The 22,373-nt window shown below is 50.1% G+C and overlaps 1 protein-coding gene across 1 annotated transcript; it reads left to right on the top strand.

Moving 5' to 3' along the window:
* Positions 1–471: 471 nt before the first annotated feature.
* On the top strand, positions 472–7,959 carry LOC144936101 (sclerostin domain-containing protein 1-like). Its single transcript, XM_078862993.1, has 2 exons — positions 472–1,096; positions 7,130–7,959. Exons 1-2 carry the CDS (start codon positions 832–834, stop codon positions 7,633–7,635), a joined length of 771 nt encoding a protein of 256 aa, XP_078719119.1. The 5' UTR covers positions 472–831; the 3' UTR covers positions 7,636–7,959.
* Positions 7,960–22,373: the final 14,414 nt, after the last annotated feature.

Here is a 22,373-nt window from a genome sequence, read left to right as displayed (position 1 = left end):
GTTAAGGTTATATGGAGGATCTTTGATCTTTGTTTATTGCGTAACACCGTGAATATTTGTGTCTATGTGTGTTTTTACCTTGCGTAAGTGTGTGCGTTTGCATTACCCTGTATCAATATTTATGATACCCGATGTGTGTTTACGTGTGCGTGTGTGATACCTTGTGTGTTTGTACTACGTGGGGGAACGGTAGTGTTGTGGTTAGCGCGTCACGGTCAACATCAGTGACGAATATCTGAACCGGTCCTGGGCCTCCCTTAGGTCGACTCAGCCTTAAATGAGTACCTGGTGCGGTGGTATAAACATCCCCGTTTGGGAGACAAATTTAGTCGGGCGTGGTGCTGACCACCCACACCCCCCCCCCCCGTGTACCGTGCAGGCCTTAATAGATGCTCGTTTACAGCACTTGCCCCCAAATGACGTTAAGGCTACACAGGGTATCTTTGTCTTTGTCAGGGTGTATGAGTGGGAGTGGGGGTGTGTGTTCATTTTTACTCGGAGCCGCAGAGTTCCGCCCGCACGGAGCGTGTTTTGAGAGCCGCGCTCCACGGATCCGCAATAAAAGCGACGCGCTGCCTCCCCGTGCCACACAGACGCCGCGTGTGTTGTGGTTGCGCGGTTCCGCCTCACCACCACCACCGCTAACACCACCGCCGCTACCACCACCGAGACCACGAGCAATATCACTTGCACCACCAGCATTGCCTCCGCTAACATCACCACCACCATCACCGCTAACATCACCACCACCAATATCGCTATCACCACCAAGACCACGACCAATATCACTTGCACCACCACCATTACCTCCGCTAACATCACCACCAACTGATGATGCTACTGCCGACGCTGCTGCTGCTGCTGCCTCCGTGCGCTCTTGCGGCTGGGCTCGCCTCCTCCGCTGCCCACCACCAGCACCACCTCTCCAACGGCGCTGCCCCTGCTGCCCCACCCCAGCCTCCTGCTGCTGCTGCTGTCTCTTCTGCGGGACTCAAGAGCTCTTCTTCGGCTGCCCGCGTCGCCGTCGGCTCCCTGCTCAACATCACCGATAACCGGGCGAGCCACGGGGCGAGGCGCGGTGCTCTGCACGATTTCGGTGAGCGCATGGAGGAGCACTGCCGTCAGGATGGATGGAGCGCATAGGCGGAGTTTGATTTCTAAATTTTAGGGGGGGGCAGGGGTTCGATTTGTCCCTCACATTAGCATTCAAGGGTGCGTATAACGTGTTTTATTTTAATTACAAGCTGCTGAAAATAAATTAATAAAGGTGTCTAGTTTTGGTGGAGGATTGGCCCCCCGTGTCCCCCCCCCCCCCTCAAACTCTGTCCATGATGGGGCGGCTGATGCGGCTCGGACGGCCGTCCCGAGAACCCCTCCCGAGAATATGTAGCCGAATATCTGGAAACGAAGCAAGCTGTGGAGGCTGATGGTTCGTGATCATCTTTTTGGTAAGGTGGTGCAGACCGTCCGAGGAACGTGGTGGCTTTTTTTTGTTTCGTTTCTTCTGCAAACCCAAACACCAATCTTGCGTGAGACGAGATTGCCATTGATACGTTCGTTGCCGTCAAAAAGATATCGGAAGCTCAGCAGGTTCCATACGGCTTCGTACGTGGGGGGGGGGGGGGGCTGAATCCTGGTGGATTGCAAGGTGTTGTCGGGCGTGCGACTGCACGGTGGCCAGGAGACGTCAATGAAACCAATGGGTTCAGCGGTAATATAGACTGAATGCACGCACGCATTGGAGCTGTATATTGAACATATACTGTGTCTGTGAGCAGACTTTGAGTGTCACTTCATTCGTGTGCGTGGCTGTTTTTTTTCTATCTATGGGTACCCCCCCCTATCCCTCTTGCATGCCAGCTACTCGTTAATGATATTGGTCAGAAATCCGACCAAACCTGTGAATGCAGGACTCTCTTGAAAAATAGTCCTTCAGACTCGGTGTGAAAAACTGGCATCGTAATTGTTACTTGAAACTACATTGCACTGGATTTGATTTTCAGCCAAGTATCACTTTGGCCCACCATCACCCAGTCAACTCGTGTCCTCTTGTGGCGCTGTGATAGCAGCATCGATTGCATGTCGGTCACGATTTATTTGACCATCGGACCTTGCTTTCTTCCAGTCAAAATGAACCTCCTCTTTGACACTGTACGACGCAAATCGTTGAAGTGCATGCTGTAACTGCAGTACAATCGAAGTTGTATCCTTATGTATGTATATTTATATTCCAGTGTTTTCCCAAACTCCATGCCTCGTGACACACCGCGATAGAAGTGTATTCGATCTACTCAAACTTGTGTTTACACGCTACACGCGTCCGATGATTGCTCAGCAGGGCTCACGTGGCGTAGGTAACGCCGATTAAAATGAATGTCGACATCACGCGTGCACGTGTGTGTTCCATGTGACGCGGATAAAGAGTTAATTCAAGCTCTACGTCACGCGGGGCGTATTTAGCAATCATCGAGCGTGTGCAGAATTTAGCGACTCGATTTGTATCTGAACAGAAGTAAACAAATTATATTGCGATGCTTCTGCGTTGGCAGTGGTGCACAAGCACAATGAAGAAACTCAACAAAGTCGCCAATAACACTGTGGCATTAAAAGAAACATATATTTAAGAGGCACCGTTTGAGGCAATGGTCCTTCTTCATAGCACGTCAAGTGTAAGTAAGCACCGTCGTAAATTCATTTGAAACGTGTGAAGTTATTTTAAAAATATATATAACAACTTCTAATTGACGTTTAATGTCCTCGTGCGATTACCGTGGGGACGGTAAGAGCGGCATTGGCTCTGCAATGACGTCGCTGTAGTCACCAGAGCGTGCCCTGAAGTCACTGGAAAGTGACTTTTCCCTTCTCATGAACAAAGCCATCAAACAGGTGACGGGCAGCCCGCAGTGAGGTCACGAAGAGAGTCACGGTGGCTAGGAGATGTTCACTACCTCTCCTGGTATACAGCAGGTCGTGAGTTCGACCCCGACCCTGACGCCTCTATATATTCAGTTTGCATATTCTACCCGTGGTTGAATGGATTTTTCTCCACATTTAGAAACAACGTGCGTTTAGAGTATTTGACAACGATACATTTCCACATGGTAAGCCACGTCGTTTAGCTATCATTGTGGCTAGGTGGCTTCTGAAAAAAAAGTTACTAAATAGCTCAGTAGGCCTCACCGCACCATCAACGCAGCGCCAAACGCAACTGAACACCCACAAAACACGCGCTTGGGGTAACAAGGAACGTGCACAACGGAAAATCGACGGAAACTCCTCTATGTATGTTTGTGTTTAAAAAAAGAAACCCACACACACATCAACTATGATATCGCAAGAGAGAAATCTAAAGCAAAGAGTTTTTGTAAGCACGGAATTTCTACCCAATGGCTGCGAATAGGTAAACCATTAACATATCAATTTAAACAACGGTCGTCAGAAAATAAAAAAATAAAGTAAATTCTTTTCAGGCCCCTTGGTGTAAACAAGTACAGTCTCCAACTTTTACTATTCGCTTTGTCTCTCGGGGCTATCTATTCACGTGCTATGAAGAAGGGCTATTGCCCGAAACGTTGCCTATTATATTTATATTATTAGCTCTGCCTGAAAGTCACTTTACAGTAACTGTCGTCAGTTGTTGTCTGTCGAAACCAAAATGTACCCTCGAGAGGAGAGGCTGTCTGGGGTTCCCTCTTAGCAGCGGCCCTTCCACCAGCAGTGGCGCAAGCCAGCAGTTGCAGGGCTGTACCTTTACCTCGCGCGTGTGCGCGCGTGTGTACGTACCCTGTGTGCAAACGTCTTTAACGTCACGCACGAGTTGTGGTTACATCCGCCGCTGTTGTGCACTACTCCGCAAGGGACGACCGCGACAACTCGAGTTCGCAAAGCCTTATGACCGGATCACCCGGAATGCGCGCCTCATCGTCAGGTCTAGGAAGCTAAGCGGACTCTTTGTACAATGATTTGGTCGGACGACCACCATGTACACAAAGATCGTCGTAGGCGGTTTCGGGGCTATGCGGTGGGCAGCAGCAGAGGGCAGCCCAGAAATATCAACTGTTGCGCTGTACTGCTATGCTCCCGGGTGGGATTATGCACCCCCTGCCTTCACGAACCCGCACTGATCCGCGCGGAGAGGTTTGCCCAAACGACCCATCATGAACGACGCGGCGTGGGTAGGTCTCCATCCACTTCTTAGGTTTTTTCGGTAAAGTCACGTAGGTAAAACATCAAAATGAATGAAAATAAAATAAAATCAAAAATCACGACGTTTCGGAGGCAACACAAGTCTCCGTCATCAGGTGGGACCGTCACAGCCAGATTAGCTGCATCAAGTGAGGCAATGATTCAAGATGTAATCCCTTAAAAGCGAGTTGAGGGGGGGAGGAGAGGGAGGGGGGAGCTCATCAGACTATGGTAGCCAATGAATGGAACGTATCGGGAGGGAGGGGGGGCGAGGCCAAAAGGGTGGGCGACGGCGTGCAAGCGATTGTGCGCAAGCGGCTAATTACTGCACACGCCAACACAATGGAGCGATTATGCGCAAGCGGCCAACTGCCGCACACGCCAACACAATGGGCAGAGAGGGGGAGGGAAGCTCTAATACACATGATAGACAAAAGAACGAAAATGCCCATGTTAATACCAATGCTGGCTGAACAATGAAGAGAGTACTGTTAAAAAATAACTGGGGATGTTAACACTCGGTAAAGTAAAGTAAAATAGTGCCTGTCAGATAAGATGGTCCAAAAAATTGTAATTAAGTCTTTTTTGCGTGGTTGATAACATCTTTCCAATGATTACTAAGTTTGTACCCATCATCACGGTTGAAATTATGTCTGTGTTTGTATATTTGTATGGCTTCGTGTACAAACCTTTGATGGTAGCCGGGAGGTTTGCAGAGAACCTTGGTCTCGGAAAAGACAATTTCATGAGAGCCCACCGAGTTGTAGCAATGATCGGCAACGGCAGAAGAATCAGTTCTGCCGTGTTTCAGATCTGACTTGTGCTCGCGGACACGATCAGATACATGACGTTTCGTTTCTCCAATGTAGCAATCACCACAAATGCAACTCAATTTGTAGACTCCAGGATACTGTAAGTCAGGAACGACATCCTTCACAGATGGAATCAGATCACGGATTTTATGCACTGTACTGAATCGGACTTGGATCTTATATTTGTTTAGAATTTTGGAGATCTTTTTGGTCACGCCAGCTATGTATGGTAACGTGATGGTTTTGGTCGGAGTTTCATGTGGCTGTTTCTGTGTGGTGGGAGAGACAGCTTGGCTGATAGTACGGTCAGAGTATCCGTTCATCCTGAGGGCCCGATGTACATGTCTTAATTCACCAGTCAGGTGGTGTTTGTCAGAAATGCCATGGGCTCTGTGGTATAGCGTTTTGATGAGAGAATTCTTTTGAGATGGGTGGTGGTGGGAATCCGGTTTCAAGTAGGAATCTGTGTGGGTGGCTTTTCTGTAGACAGAATGTCCCAAGGATCCGTCAGGCCTCCTCTCAAACAGAATATCCAAGAATGGTAGTTTCCCGTCTTTCTCCACTTCCATGGTGAATCTGATGGATGGGTGTCTGGAATTGATGTGGTCCAAGAAGTGGTTCAATGCTGGGAGGCCATGTGGCCAGATGACGAAAGTGTCATCCACATACCTCTTCCACAGGGAAGGACGTAGGGTGGATGTCTGGATGGCGTCTGATTCAAACTTTTCCATGAACATGTTGGCTATAACTGGTGACAAAGGGGAACCCATAGGGGTCTCCATCCAGCAGTGGAGCGATTTAAGTCGACAGTGCAGGGCAGGTCGTTGCTGGGCTGCTTTTCTTCGGTCTTCCTCTCACGTTAGCTGTAGAGGAACACGCCTTCCTTCGACTATTTAGAGGGGGGGTGGGACGTGGGCTTGGCAAGGGTACGTCGCTAGAAAAGGATGGGCGGCAGATGGTCGAGACTAACGTTAGAGTGGCAGTCAAAGGAGGGAAACGCGCCAGAAGCCACTTCTACCGTGACGGCAAAGCGATGGAATCAGCAGGTCGTGTGCAGCGGAAGCGGCGATGGTTTTTGCATCGAAAAATCGTTACAGTTGGCCCTGGTTGGGAAAGATGTTAGGGGGGGGGGGGCTTCATCCAGCAGTAGAGTGATAATGGCTGCTGCTGCCGCTGATGATGATTATGACCACGTATAAGACACGTGCAGTCGTACGAACATTTCATGAGCCAACGCTCTAAACAAAAACTCCCAACACGTTCGTTCCTAACGCTGCCTCGCAAAATATATAATGCTATCACTTGTTATTTTAAGTTGCTATAATGTCGACAGGCCATTGCCAGAAATGTCGCCGATTATACGTATTTCGCGTTAAGGCCACACCGCGTTATTGACGAATGTGTTGACCTCATTTTCGTTCGTTAGCCGTGCTTGCGGCGCCACTGCCAAACGCAGCAGCATCAGCTGCGCCAGATAAGTCGTTTTACGTCCAACGACGACGTACAGCCCCACACGTTGCGGATCGGCGTGAACAGAATCTCACGTCGAAAGTGCAGACGACGTCGAGCGAGTTCAACGGACGTGCGTGAAGTTTGCGACAGTCATCGGCGATTCCGCGGTAACGGACATTGTCCAAGAACTAACGCCGTGACGTTTGACTCGGCGTAGACATATTCACGACAAATGACGCACGTGCGTAGTCGCGTGTGTGAACGCGTTGCGACTATCAGTATCTGAATTATGTTCTGGATAAGCCTGCGTATCATCGCTGATGATGTGTTCCGGTGTCGTTCTGTGACCGTGGAATTGGCCCTATGTCCAGATAGAGTATATTTGCATGACGTGCGGTGTGCATATACCCAGGGAAGCTTCGCTGGCATGTTTGGATAAATATACGAATTAGTATTTGGCTTCCCAGTTAAAATGAAACGCTGAGCCAACGTTTGCATATTGTAGGAACTATGGGACCAACGTTCCACGTTTACTGAATTTCGGAAGGAAACTGGAGTCCATTCATCTTAGCGCAATGCACAAATGAATATGCACGGAGCGTGACTGAACAATACTGACCATGCTCCCCACACCTCCTGCAACCCCCACCACCCCCCACCCCCGCCACTCCCCTACTTAGACAAAGCCCATCTCGGCTGCCGGGAACTGCGCTCCACCAAGTACGTATCCGACGGCGACTGCACGAGCGTGACTCCGGTGAAGGAGGTGGTGTGCGCCGGGGAGTGCCTGCCCACGGCCCTGCTGCCCAACTGGGCTGGCAGCAGGCACTTCTGGAGGCGGCGAGGGGGCGAGGACGGCTCCGCGTGGCGCTGCGTGGCGGAGCGTTCCCGCACGCAGCGGGTCCGACTGATGTGCGGCAACGGCGAGACGCGCACCTACCGCATTCAGGTGGTGGCCTCGTGCAAGTGCAAGCGCATGGGGCGACAGCAGAACGCGTCCGGCGAGCCCGTGGGCCAGCAGTCATCAGCATCATCATCGTCGTCTTCTTCTTCGTCGTCGTCTTCCCCGTCGTCATCGTCGTCTGCCAATGAGCCTCCCTCGGGGCGACCGGCTCCGGGCAAGAAGGCGAGAAGTTTACTGTCTGGCAGCAGTAATGCGGCTATCGCGTGGGAGGCGCCCGGATAAAATGCGATCGTGGCGGCGGAGCCGACAAACGAACTATTGATTTTGTTGGTAATACCGGGGATGGTAGTTGTGATTGGCGCAGTAGGGGGCACAGGTGGTGCATCTGCCAGTCACGTCAAGTCAGTCAAACCATGGCACCTGGGTCTGTCCAGTGACCTCCTGCCAGTAGCGAGCCTTCGACATTTCGCGTGGCCTCAAAGTGCACATAGCCTGGCATAGTGGTGAACGGCTGTTGGTGGTGGTGATGATGATGATGGTTGCGTTGGAGAGAGAGAAGCTCGCTGCGACGGATGGAGCCGAATAAAATGAGAAGAAAATGTTTTATCAGAACTTTTCCTACGCACTTTTATAATTTAAGGAATCTTTCGACAGATGTATTTAGAGGTTTATCTTCTTGGTTCTTTCGGTAAAGTAACGTAGAAGGGAAATAATAAAATAATAAAAATAAAACATAATTAAATAATTAATGGTATATTATTCTATTATTTTATTCTATTATTGTATTATATTTTTATTATTATATTATTATGTTATTTTATTATGTTTTATTTTTATTATTTTATTATTTCCCTTCTACGTGACTTTACCGAAAGAACCAAGAAGATGAATCCCTGCAGTCACGAAAGCTTTAAATCGATATTTAGAGGTTTGTTGAGCTTTTCGTAATGTGTGATTTATGGTACTGAGAGGTTTTGTACATCTATATGTATTTCTGTATATATACCGCATGTATGATAATGTTGTTATATATTATAAAACTACATTATAGACCAGTGTTCATGTTCTGTAGGTAAGTCACTGCATTATACACAGCGTTCATGCCATTAAATCTGTAATCAGTAAATAAAGTGTGGGTGATGATGGAATTTCTTCTACATATGTTATTACTTACTCCGTACTGGTGAAGTATGGTCAAACAACCCCGAAAATATGCACGGTGCGTGGGGCGGCACCTCATCCAGCAGTGGATAGAGAACAGAGTTGCACGTGTACACACGTACATTCGAGTCTGTGAAATCTTAAGTTAGCGGGGCTTAGATGAGCCACTTTGTGAGATCATATGGTGGCTGACGATGCAAAAGCCCGGTGATGGAGTGACAGCCAAAAGGAAAGGAGAGATTGCGCCCCCGAGATCGTGACCACTACGGAGACGGAGCAATAAGTTGAATTCATGCGCAGGAGTCAGATGGATTGTGTAATTCACATGACCGTGAGGAGAGCAAGGCGATAACGTAGCGTTCATCCAGCAGTGGATCGCGTCAATAGATCATGGCTTGTAATGATGATGGCGTGGGGAAGTCTTCGTCCAGCACTTGACAATGATGATGATTACGACGAAGAGATTGGCGTAGGGATGTTTTCATCCAACAGTGGATTGACAAATGGTTCATTGGTCAAATCACGCAGTCAACCACGTGTAGAGGTGTAGTGGGTGACATCACGTCACGCGCGACCGAGGAGAGAGTGGCGTCGCGGGACGTGACGTCAGGCGGGCCGTGGAGGACGATGACGTCATGCCCCAGGGGGGTATTTAAAGGGGGACCCGGGATGGAACAGGGGTAAGTCGGGGGTAGGAGTGGGGACTCGGGGAGTTGATCCTCACACGAGGCTAGGGGTGGCTGCTCCGCCCGACCAGCCGAGGTTGGGGGTGGTCCCGGGCCGGGGCAGGGTGGAGAGGCGAGTTAGCCGGGGTGGAGGGATCCCAGTACCTTGTCCCCTGGGGGAGTTATTGGCTAGGGGGGTGCTGGTTCGGCGTAAGCCTTATCCACCTGGCGTAAGCCCTGAACAACTTGGCGTAAGCCCTTAAATAAACGTGGCGTGAGCCCCTAACAGCAACCTGCCTCGGAGTCATAAATTGCACCTCAACACACTGACTAATAAGCTTCTCACCAAGACCTGACGCACATCCACCGAATGATCAGCAAGTCCATGGCACACGAACCAATGGGTCAGTCATCAGGTGACCAGTAGGCTCGTCACATCCTAACCAACGTGTCAATAAACCACTGACCACTGGGCCGGTCACCCAAACCAGTAACTCGTTGACCAGTAATCCGGTCAGCAAGGATCACACCAATGACTCATAACACACTTTCTTTAACCGGAGACTCATTTTCAAGAGGATCCTATATTTGGAGGTCTCTTTGAGAGTTTATTGGTTTATATGCTCAGTAATTAATGATTATATATGTCGATGTTTGAGTATCTGGCTCTGTGTGTAAATATATGCGAGTTGATGGCACTCTGCATTTAGCAAACCCAGAGAATAAGTGATAGTCACGAATTCGTGTTCGGCAAAACGCGTGATTGAGTACCATACCGCCAAACCCAGTTTCATTTCATTTATTTGGTATAGCCCTGTGAGCCATTCGGCTCTTGAATCGGGTGCAACCGCAACAAACAAAAAACAAATACATCCAGCAATGGATCGCGTCTGCTTGAAGCGTACCTATATACACCGGAGTAAAATAATATTCACTAATACCCCGGTTTACGTCTGAGGTGCGTTCCTGAAAGATGCAACGAATATCGAAACAACATGAATCAAATCAATTTACGGGGTATAGGTGGAGACGAAAGCCGATGCGACGAATACGAGAAAGGACGGACGATGCTGTTAGCGATGTAAATGTGGGTTGAGGTGACGCAAATCAGGTAGCGGTGTTAATAAAGTGACGACGTGTTTGAGAAACCACGTTAAAGGGGAGACGTAAATCAGGGTATGCCCGTTCAAGCAGAACTCAATTCTGTCTCCACATACACGTGGCCGCCGATGAGAGACAACTCCCTATTGGTTGGAAGTCACGGGTTTTGTTTCAACTGTGATCAGTAAACATCTTCCTTCTCACCGCCAAGTGCTACATCTCCTCCTACTCGTGCTGCGGCCGCCTTTGCGTGTCTCTCAATGCTCAGAAGTTCAAGTTATCGACCATGGTGTATGCACTGCTGAATGAAGGCCTCTCAACGGTAAGTCAGTCATGGGGGTTGTATGGCCATACTTCACGACTCTGGTTTGTGCGGGCTGGAGAAGAGGGAGAGAAGAAGGAGAGGCATGCATTAAAATATCACTTGCCAATGATGTGAGCCGTGGCTGAGAATCAAACTCAGAATTTTCTTTATTCAATCAAATTCCTTCCATTTTTAGAGACAAATGAATCCACAGATAGCCATTGCACAATAACAGCATTTTAATAAGTCACTTTATTTAACCAGTTACACAGTGTATAAGCAAACAATACGCCTCATTTCCATATTTGTCCCTCCACGTAAAACATAAGTCTAATATATTTTGAACACATCCATTCAGTTTAACTGACTTTTAGAACCTCTTCTTGGTTCTTTCGGTAAAGTCACGTAGAAGGGAAGTAATAAAATAATAAAAATAAAACATAATAAAACAATTCTCACGACGTTTCGGCCACAACGCAAGCAGCCGTCCTCAGGTGAAGAATGAAACACCACCAAGCTTGGAGCGTATATTTAAGCTGGGTTGGAGGGGGGAGGTGGGAAGAAGAGCGCCTTAACAAAATTATTTGCATATCAAGAGGAATTTAGCATATGGAAAATGCGTAGGAGGTGGGCGGGGGGGTTTCAAATTAATCTTATGCCCGTGCATTGTGCAGGATTAGCAGCATTATACACTGTACCATTGACCGTCAATGGTACAGTGTCTAATAACAAATAGTATAACATTTATATGCTTAATACAATGTACAAAGTAATATATAGTATCGTAATTGTATAGTAAACATATAGCAGTGTGATACACATTAGGGTGGGTAGAATAATACATAGTGTTATATTAAAATGTATAAGGGTGGTTTATAGCAATACAGTATATAATTTAATGTTGGGTTTGTCTATGGCAGTATATTGTACGGTGTAGACTCGTGTGATGTAAGAGAATAAAGTTTAGATGGAAGCATATTATATAATTTTTACGACGTAGAATTGTAATGTATTACTTACTGTTAGTAACTCAGCTTATTGTAGAGTATAGTAAGTATACTGATGATGCTATGTAGTTTATACTTTAGTTGTTTATGTAGTTTATACTTTAGTCTTTTACTTGGTTGTTTAGTAACTGCAGCTACATACTATTAACATTCCTTTCCTTGGTTAATGCTACCCCCCTTCCCCCTCCCTTTGATGCTGCTAATCCTGCACAATGCACGGGCATAAGATTAATTTGAAACCCCCCCGCCCACCTCCTACGCATTTTCCATATGCTAAATTCCTCTTGATATGCAAATAATTTTGTTAAGGCGCTCTTCTTCCCACCTCCCCCCTCCAACCCAGCTTAAATATACGCTCCAAGCTTGGTGGTGTTTCATTCTTCACCTGAGGACGGCTGCTTGCGTTGTGGCCGAAACGTCGTGAGAATTGTTTTATTATGTTTTATTTTTATTATTTTATTACTTCCCTTCTACGTGACTTTACCGAAAGAACCAAGAAGATGAATCCCTGCAGTCACGAAAGCTTTAAATCGGGCTTTTAGAAGTCACAATTTCAGCAGCATTAGTTCAACAAAAGTATAATCAGGATCGGTTTAAAAATCCAGTGTCTCATCAGCAGTCAGGCTCGCTTGAACCATGCATCAAAAGGGTTAGCCTCCATTAGTTTTCAGACGCATTTTCAGTAGGGTGCTGTATTGGTTGTAGGCGTTTGAAACGTGGGGGGAAATCGGAGTTCTCCACGCATACGAGGGGAGGCGCACGCTCAAAGCTGCGCACAAATAGATTCAAGAATCCATGTCTGTACGCCTAACAACTCCACGCCGACAATGCATGGCTATTCCCAGGAAGTCTTCCACCTTTGTACCAACCAGGCTCAAACACTGCTCGGCTTACGTGGTCTGGCGTTGATGGTGGGTAATGGATGCTTTGGTGGTGGTGGTAGGAGCCTTTGATGACATAGGAGGTGGTGACGGTGGACAGGTACATAGTATAAACTAATGTTGGTAGTGGGAAGCCAGGGATGATGATGGTGGTAATTTGTAGTCATTGTGTTGGTTGGTGGTGGTGAGAGATAATGATGATGTAGTAAGTGGTGATGGTAGTGGTGGTTGAGATGTTGGGTCCGCTCCTTGGGTTGGGTCATGTATGTATGTACAGCACCCAACCCAAGGAGCGGGAAAGGGAATCGAGTAGATTAGAGACTAATCCGTCATCTCTTGCAGTCATCATCAACAATGAAAACTGGTAGTGTTCTGCCCTACGGCAGATATGGGGTGTGTTTACACAGGAACTTCCTGATATGATGGTGTTGAGTTTGGTCACGTGACCAGGAAGTTACGAGTTAAGGGTCTCTAAGTCACGAGGCCAGGCAGGGGTGTCGGCCATTACACAGAGTACAAAATGGAGGCACAATTAGCGTCTCAGTGAAGATGGGTGCATCTGTTCATTGCGGAACTTTAAGAAGCATTGTCTGTAAGTTCATGTATGTTCTTATAATACTGGGAATGATGTTATAATGCTGTAAATGCCTTTATAATGCTGTTAAATTGTTACGAGGAATATGGGCCTAGTTAACAACGAAGCCTGCCACATGCATTATTGTGAATGTTATTTGTAGTTGGATAAGTCGAGCCAGATTTATCCCCATGTAACTTTAATGCATTCTTGAGAGCAAGGATGAAGAAGTATCTCTTCCACAGGTCAGTGTTATATGCAGCACTGTACATTTAGGCTGCAGTCTGGTAAATACATAAAGTGACCTTATTTAACACATTAGCTTATTCTCTTGTATAGCCATTCAGTGCTAATGTAGGTGCCTGGTCCATCCACGACCTATTGTTGAGATTCATATTATCTAAGACAATGTTATGATGCTGCAGGGTTCATTAATTGTATTGATATTGTAAGTATTAACAGTTGCTGTATTTTGTGTTGTGTTTTTCCATCAGTTTTACCTCGTTTTATTCATAAAATACGTTGGAGTTGGATGTTCACCCTAGCTCTGAAGGTTTATTGAATGCGAGGTTAACTATTCGGAAAGTAGTGCAACACAGCGCAAAGTGAGGCCAAGACAGGTAGACTTGACAATGACGAGAAACTGATCAATGTGCCGCTGCATGAGTTGGTCTCTACAGACAACCTTCCTATCTTAAGTTGCTCTGTAAGTGAAGGAATGTTCGGATTTTCTCTAACTTGTGAGGCCCGTTTGGTCAAAGCATCTCCCGTTTCCTCGTCGATGATGCATGGGAATACAAGAAACGGCGCGAAGATGACAAAATAAACACAACCGCGTACACGCCGAGGGTTATAATACTAGGGCCGCACGAATCTTCCTCTGTAGGCCATGTATGTAAGTAGTAGTTGTGCGTATGTGTAACAGGTTCCGGAGACACTTGTAGAGGTAACTTCTTTATTACAATACAACACTCCAACAGTCCAACAGTCCTGATACTCTGTTACAGCCTAGCTACACAGCCTAGCTACACAGCCTAGATACTCTACTCTGGCTACGCTCCGGAACTCGCCCTCACAAGGTCGTAGAGTCGGGAGTTCCAGAGTCCCAGCGCTGGCTCTCACAAGGTCGTAGAGTCGGGAGTTCCAGAGTCCCAGCGCTGGCTCTCACAGCATCCCAGGGTCTTCAGATGGCTGGTCGTGGGTCTTGGGTCTTGAGTTACAACTGGGCCCCGATCGTCCAGGGAGCTCTCCTTTTATGCCTGGTCCAACGAGGGATGGGGCCGTGTGCGCCCTCAGATATCCCACAGAGCACACACAGCCCCCCCCTTTGGCGGCGCCAAGGGGATTAAGCGTCTGGACCCCCTGGGAACTCAACGCCTGGCGCCCAGAGGCTTAAGCGTCTGGACCCACCTGGGAACCCAGAGCCCCCAGCAGCCCCTCCCTTCTTATCTCACTACATTACCCCCCTCTACGTAGCCTCCAGCCGACCCGGCTGTCAAAAAAAATACAATTGTACAAGAAATTATTTGTTAACCATCAGAATGAGTGTGTGACAAATCAAGAAAAAAAAAATGAGAAGAAAGCGCCTCTCACCCTCCTGTGGTCACCGATGTAGAACAACACTGTATAAACACATATATGCAGGATGAACGCACGCCGCAATCGCCCACTATACATGATGGCAAGGTGAGTGGCGTCGCGTTGGGACGAGAGTTCGTGGGCGGGGGTCATGAAAATCGTTTGAGTTTTGAGCGAGTCCGAGTGGCAGGTCCATCGGTCGCGACGGAGGCGGGAGGGGACCGACGACCCGCTGTTGCGCTTGTGTCCTGGGTCGCTGATCCCACGGGCAAGCTTGTTCCCGCTGGGTCGGCCGTGGCGGATTTCATTCCCAAGGCACCTGAGGGCGGGGCAGCGGGACCTGCCCGAGAGTTAGAAGCAGCATCATCGCGGCACGGCTCGTCAGACATGTCGCGCTCTCGGCCCCGGAGATGTGAAGGAGGTGTGTAAGGTTGAATGTAAGGTTTTAGACATGACGGGTGCATGAACCAACGTCGCTTGCCATGCTGGATCCTGACACACTGCGGGCGGAGAACGCGAATAATAACCACCGGCCCTCTCCAAGGCTTAAGCAGTTTTGAGGAAGTAGCCAATGGTACCTGTGGGCAGTGGAGCCAGGCGCGGTCCCCTTCTACCCAAACGTGGCGGGATGTGCGGAGATTCCGTAACCGCTCGTTGGCAAGCTGACGGGCTTCTGAGTTATTTTGAGCAGCCTCCCGGGCATCTACGAGACGACGCACATTAGCACGGATGTGGTCGGCAATCTTAGCCTTAGGTGCGGGCTGTTTAATGTGCAATTGTATGTCGATTGGGGGGCAAACCATCCTACCATACATAAGATAGAATGGCGAGTACCCCGTGGCAGCATGGGGCACCATTCTATAGGCGGCCAAGACACCAGGTATGTGGAGATCCCAATCAGTCTGTGACTCAGACACCTGGTGGCTTAGCATGGAGGTAAGTGTCCTATGTAATCGCTCGACCATACCGTCAGTCTGGGGGTGATATGGCGAGGTGCGAATTTTGTGTGTCCCTAGCAGGTTGCACACATCCCGCAACAGGGTGGAAGAGAAATTTTTCCCTTGGTCAGTCAGCAAGCGTTCGGGAGCACCCTTGTCCAGGACGTAGCCCTGGAAAAAGGCCTCCGTAATGGCTGCTGCAGACTGGTTGGGGAGTGGCCAGGCCATGGCCCATCGGGTAAAATATTCGACCCCAACCAAAAGGTACTTACTACCCCGAGGAGTAGCGGGAAACGGACCCAAAATATCCAATGCGACGATCTCATTGACCCGGGAAACTTTAATGGATTGGAGCGGCGGGCAGGACGGCCTAGCAGGTGGTTTCCGCCGTGCACATTCTGTGCAACCTTACACAAGGTCAGCCACATCGTTTGCCATGCCCGGCCAGAAAAATTCCAATTGGATTTTAGCTAGTGTTTTCTGAACACCCTAAGTGCAAGAGGCGACTGTGGGTTTCCCACACAAGCCGCCCCCGCAGGGAGGTGGGCACCACCAATGTGTGGGATTGGGACCCCCCATCCCAATGCATGAGGACGCCTTCCCGGATGACATATGATATGGGGCCCCCCTGCCCCCTGTGACCCTCGGCATCCCTAGCGCGGCGTCTCAATTTGAGGAGGGAGACGTCTTCCATCTGAAGACGTCCCCAGTCCAACCCGAGGCCCAGCAATGCGTCCTGCGGAACCTGCGTGGAGGGAGCCCCGTGGTCCCCGACCCCATCCCCGGCTGCGGCCGCAAGGGATGGGGGCGGTACCCCGTCAGGCTGCCTACAACGCCCCGCACCCAAAAAACAAGCACAGCGCTCATTGTTCGGCAGTCGCGACAACTCGTCGGCATTCCCGTGTTGAATCCCTTTGCGGTAAATGACAGTGAACGCAAAGTCCTGGAGGATCTCGAGCCAACGCGAGAGCTGTCCAGATGGTTGGTCCACTCGCAAGGCGTATTGTAGCGCCGCGTGGTCGGAGCGTACTGTGAAATGCCTGCCATACACGTATGGCCTGTACTGCTTTATGAAAAAAACGATAGCAAGCAATTCGCGGCGCGTCACGCAGTAACGTTGCTCCGCGGGCGACAGCACCCTGCTGCCATAGGCGACGACGCGCTCCACTCCATTGACAATTTGCGACAGCACCCCTCCAATTCCGGTGTTGCTAGCGTCTGTATCCAGAATGAACGGAGTGGTAAAATCTGGATAAGACAGGGTAGGAGCATCGACCAGTGCTTTTCGGACGGCATTGAACGATGCCTGTTCTAACTCTCCCCAGCGGAATTTGACCCTTTTGGCCGTTAATGCGTGGAGGGGCTTCGCGATGGATGCGAATCCTGCAACAAATCGTCGATAATATGAGGCGAAGCCGATAAAACTCCGCACCTCCCCAACAGAGGTAGGAGTTGGCCATGAGCGCACGCAATTTGTCTTTTCGGGGTCCGTGGCAATTCCCGAGCGGCTGACAATATGGCCCAAATAACGAACCGAATCCCTCATGAGGTGGCACTTTTGCGGTTTGAATTTGAGGTTAGCCGCTCGCATTTTAAGGAAAACTGCCTTCAATCGCGTGAGGTGTTCATCAAAAGTTTTGCTGAACACGATTACATCGTCGAGGTAGATTAGGCAAGAATCCCACTGGAGCCCAGCGAGGACCAGCTCCATCAGGCGCTGGAACGTCGCCGGGGCCGAGTGAAGACCCATGGGAAGTCTGTTGAATTGGAACAGTCCCTGCGGCGTGCGAAAGGCCGTCTTTGGTTTGGATGCGTCATCAAGGGGTAGCTGCCAAAACCCCGAGAGGAGATCCAAGGTGGAGAAGTAATGCACACCTGCTAAGGCATCGAGCGACTCGTCCATCCTGGGAAGCGGGTAGGCGTCGGCCACAGAAATCTTATTAAGTTTCCTGAAGTCAACACAAAAGCGGAGGCTCCCGTCGTGCTTCTTAACAAGAACGATCGGCGCCCCCCATGGGCTATTTGATGGCGCAATGACATCGGCCGCCAACATATCGTTGACGGCCACCCGTACATGTTCCTTTTCGGCCGGGCTCACCCGGAATGGGTTTTGACGAATTGGAGCGGCATCACCCGTGTCGATGTGGTGGCTTAGCAATTTAGTGCAGCCAATGTCGAATTTGCTTTGACTGAAAACGTCGGCGAAATCGCTCAGCAGCGTGCGTAATTTAGCATGCTGTAATGGTGACAAATCGGCAGAAGTGGAGCAAAGCGCGTCGAGCCATCCTGTGTCAGGACCTGGCTTGGCAACGGAAGAGAACTCGCCCCCTACGTGACCCACGATCACATCTTCTGGCGGGGCTGGCGTCGCGTGAGCAAGCACCATTCCCTGACAGATAACGGCCGTTTCCAATCCCGCGTTAAGGACCTGGATAAAGGGGTCGTGGTCGCTTCGCACGAGCGTTTGTGCACACACGAGGTCCGACACCCGCTCAGCTGAACGCGAAGGCCCGATCACAGCACCCCCCATGAACGCGTCGTAATCAAGGGGTTTACGAAACCGGAGGGGAACTAACATCTGAGAGCCAGGAGGAATGTGAATTGTGCACGCCACCAACGCCTGCACCGTCGTAGATGCGGAGTGCAACCGAGTGGGTGTGGGTAGGAAGGCCATGCGTCGGCCGGAGGGGAGCTCAATACACCCTTTGTTAATGAGAATTTTAATGGGCATCTTCCCCAAGAAATCTGTTCCGAGGAGGCACGGAACGGCGAGGGTTGATGAGACCAAAATGGGCCCAACTAATTGGACGTCAGCAATGCGGATCTGAGCATTGATCCGTCCGGTGATGCCCAACGAACCCCCATTTGCGGCATAGCATGGCACATCAACTGGCTGCAAGGGACGGCATGTATTGGGCAAAATGTTATAAATTATGTCTGAAATGATGGTCGCCGACGCACCCGTATCGATCAACATACGAACATCAACACCCTCGATGGAACCCACTACGGCAGAGGACCCTGCCGCAGCGGCAACGACCCTATGGGCCAACTCGGACCATTGACCCGGTCCGAGCGCCCGGTTGTTCAATGATGGGCCCGAATCCCCCTCCTCCGAAGCATGACCCCCCTGTGTGGTGTGAGGGTGCGTGCTTGTTGTAAGTGGGGGCCGAGAGTGCGAGGTGTCGTGACTCGCCTGGGTATGCCGAGGATACGGTGGTGGCCGAGGCGCCGGAGGTCCTGAAGTCCGGCGTCGGGGGACCCGGCAGCCGGACGCCACATGGCCCCAAAGGCCACAGTTGTGGCAGACGATGGACGCTCCGTCCTGGCGCGAGGTTGGCCGGTCCCGCTGGTGGTGATCTCGCTGGGATCGCCAGTTGGACGATCCGCGATTTTCTGTTGCTGCGAAGGCCTGATGAGGCCCCGAATGCACGTCATAGGCTTGTGCATCAGGTGGGCCTGCGCAGGCGGCGATGGTCGTGTCCTCATCGCAATGTAGGTGTGCTTGGATGCACCTGGCAGCACGTAGCGACGTGAAGTCGTCGTCGTCGTCGGCTGTCGGCATGGCAACTCGAAGCTGGCGGGCCAAGTTCATGAGCTTCTGCAGCACGAGTGACTCCACAGCGTCTTCATCCATGCGAGGGTAGGCAACCTTCGCCATGGCCAGCAGCGCGCTGCGGTACCCCATCGCCGACTCAGAGGCCTTCTTCCTCCTCGCATCGAAGCGGTGACGTGCTTCGGATGGGGGTCCATAAATCAGCCGCATCTGATGAAGGGCATCCGTGAGCGTGGCACGTTTCGCGCGTGGCACAGCAAGGAGTGCTGCGAGGGAGTCGTCGTCGAGCATGGCCGGGAGGCCCTGGAGTGCTTCATACTCCGACCAGCCGGACGTCTCTATAAGAGAGACGAACCGGCGTTCGAACGCTGCCCACTCACCCCCCTCTGAAGAAAATGCCTTGAGTGCCGGCAGGCGTTGGTGGACGTGAGCCAAGCTTTCATTGCCTGGCAACCCGGCTGAAGCTGGCTTCGCGTTCGCAGCGCTGTCACTCGGCGGTGAGGGACGCAGCGCTGATGACGCGGCGTTGCTAGGTCGCAAACAGCTGTCACCTGGCGGTGAGGGACGCAGCGCTGATGACGCGGCGTTGCTTGGTTGCAACCAGCTGTCACCCGGCGGTGAGGGACGCAGCGCTGATGACGCGGCGTCATCGGGTTGGCCCACGCTGGGCCCGGAAGTGACGTCGCTCCCAGCGGCCACTGCTCCCCCCGCAGAAGTGACGACACACCCGGATGTATTTGCGGCGGGAACGGCCGCCATTTTTGTGTGGGAGCCGGCGGGATGGCGCGGCCGCTGCGCCGCCTCTCTCCCTGCTGTCTCCGCCTGTGAGCGACGCATGTCGTCCAGGATGGAGACGGTGCCGTGGAGCAGCTCGGTGAGGCGAAGCAGCGTTTCCTCCATTGCTGCTCCCAACGCTGGAGGAGGATCGGCAGGTATGGTGGACGACTGCTGAGCCGGCGGTGCAGCGTCGCTGTCGGCCCGAGTTGGCTGCCCTGTCGCCGCTTGGTCCTCAACATCGCCGTCAGGACTGAAGGTACGTGGCTTACTTCTTGTCTCCATTGCCACTTCTGACGCCAAATGTAACAGGTTCCGGAGACACTTGTAGAGGTAACTTCTTTATTACAATACAACACTCCAACAGTCCAACAGTCCTGATACTCTGTTACAGCCTAGCTACACAGCCTAGCTACACAGCCTAGATACTCTACTCTGGCTACGCTCCGGAACTCGCCCTCACAAGGTCGTAGAGTCGGGAGTTCCAGAGTCCCAGCGCTGGCTCTCACAAGGTCGTAGAGTCGGGAGTTCCAGAGTCCCAGCGCTGGCTCTCACAGCATCCCAGGGTCTTCAGATGGCTGGTCGTGGGTCTTGGGTCTTGAGTTACAACTGGGCCCCGATCGTCCAGGGAGCTCTCCTTTTATGCCTGGTCCAACGAGGGGTGGGGCCGTGTGCGCCCCCAGATATCCCACAGAGCACACACAGCCCCCCCCTTTGGCGGCGCCAAGGGGATTAAGCGTCTGGACCCCCTGGGAACTCAACGCCTGGCGCCCAGAGGCTTAAGCGTCTGGACCCACCTGGGAACCCAGAGCCCCCAGCAGCCCCTCCCTTCTTATGTCACTACATATGCATGTGAGTATTTGGCAGCGAGTGAGAGTGCGTCCAAGAGGACGACCATAGCAGAGATGGAGCGATGAGATCAGCAGCTCACGTGCAGGAAGGAGTGAGATGGGAGGGAACGGAGGGGGGATGGCGGACGGGCATCAGATGTCCTTCATCCAGCAGTGGATAGACCATGGATAATAATGATAAGTCGTGGGTAGTTAGCACACTGGCCACCCAAGTTCGATTCCTGACCATTTAAAATGGCCCTGATCCCATTCCCTAACCCTTTCACCCGCACTGACCAGCGTCCGTGGTGAGGCGTCGTTCAAACAACCCCAATAGCCGAGCTGACATGGGGAAGCCCTCATTCCAGCAGTGGAACGCATGAACCATAACTTCACAACCAATTGGTTTCAATTATTAAATTGTAAGCGAACTTCCTCTGCTTTCTGTTAATTTCAGCATGGTACTCTTCCAAAAATCTTAAACGTTTGATTTGCTGATAATTTTTTTATTGTTGGAATATTTGGATTCGGAAACATTTTTAAACATCCATTCAGAGGCTAAGGTTAAATACTAACCGTTCGAAAAGCCCCCCTCTCAATTATATATATGTTGGGGGTGTGGCGGAGGGGGGTAAAATAAATTAATAATTAAATTTGTATCTATAGTTATAAGCAGACTCAACGATGCACATGTACACTGCTTTGTCAATCCACTGTTGGACCTAGGTTTCCGTGTCCGTTGCAATGCGCTAACCACACCACCGATCCTCACACACGCACATAAAGACAAACGTATCCTGTGCACCCTATCGAGACTGGTAGGGTAAGAGCTGTTTGCAAGCACCTGTTAAAGCTGGAACGACAGACGAGCGGGTGTTGTGTCGAACGAATACATCATAAGGTCGCACTCATTACACACAAAGTGCTTTCCACATGGAACCACATATAACAGTCCCTCCAGAAAAACGCGGAGTTGTTTGGTGATTGTTGCGGGCAAAAATCGTTGATTATGCGGCACGTTTTCTTAAAAAATGCGATGGAATATGCGGGATATTTATGCAATTTTATGCGATTAAATTGCGGGAACTTGCAAAAATTGCGGGAACTTGCAAAAACTGCGGTTTGATGAAAAAGAGAAAAAAAAAGTGATTCCCCCAACACCCTATTCACTAGGCTACTACTTTAATGTAAAGAGTCATTTCTTATTACTTCCTATGATAAGCAAGCATACTACATCACAGAAAGTGCTGGGAATATTTAAGTTCTCATCTTGTTTTATTTCAGACCTTAACAAACAGATGGCTCAAACTTACAAAACATTGAGTCGAACATGTTCTGTAGCTTTACAAAATGAATATGCTACAACTTCTGTAAAAATGAATAAATAAAATATAAAAAAATTAAATGTGTGCTTCCTGTTTTACAGAGGTAGCTATACAAAACAGACATCTTCTGTTAAAATACGTGTTTTCAGTGCACAGTAACGTAAGCAATACAGTAACAGTACAGTCTTACAGTAATGTAAATTTACATACTACTAACAAAAAAGTGCAATCTTACAACTGTAAAGTTGCATAAACTCTTCATCATGGTTTCATTGGCATCGCGGGGTTTGCAGCTTTTCAATGATGTCGCGTAATGAGTGACGTCA

This window comes from Lampetra fluviatilis, chromosome 1 (assembly GCF_964198595.1).
Source record: "Lampetra fluviatilis chromosome 1, kcLamFluv1.1, whole genome shotgun sequence".
Lineage (NCBI taxonomy): Eukaryota > Metazoa > Chordata > Hyperoartia > Petromyzontiformes > Petromyzontidae > Lampetra > Lampetra fluviatilis.
This window is presented reverse-complemented; position numbering and strand designations above follow the sequence as displayed.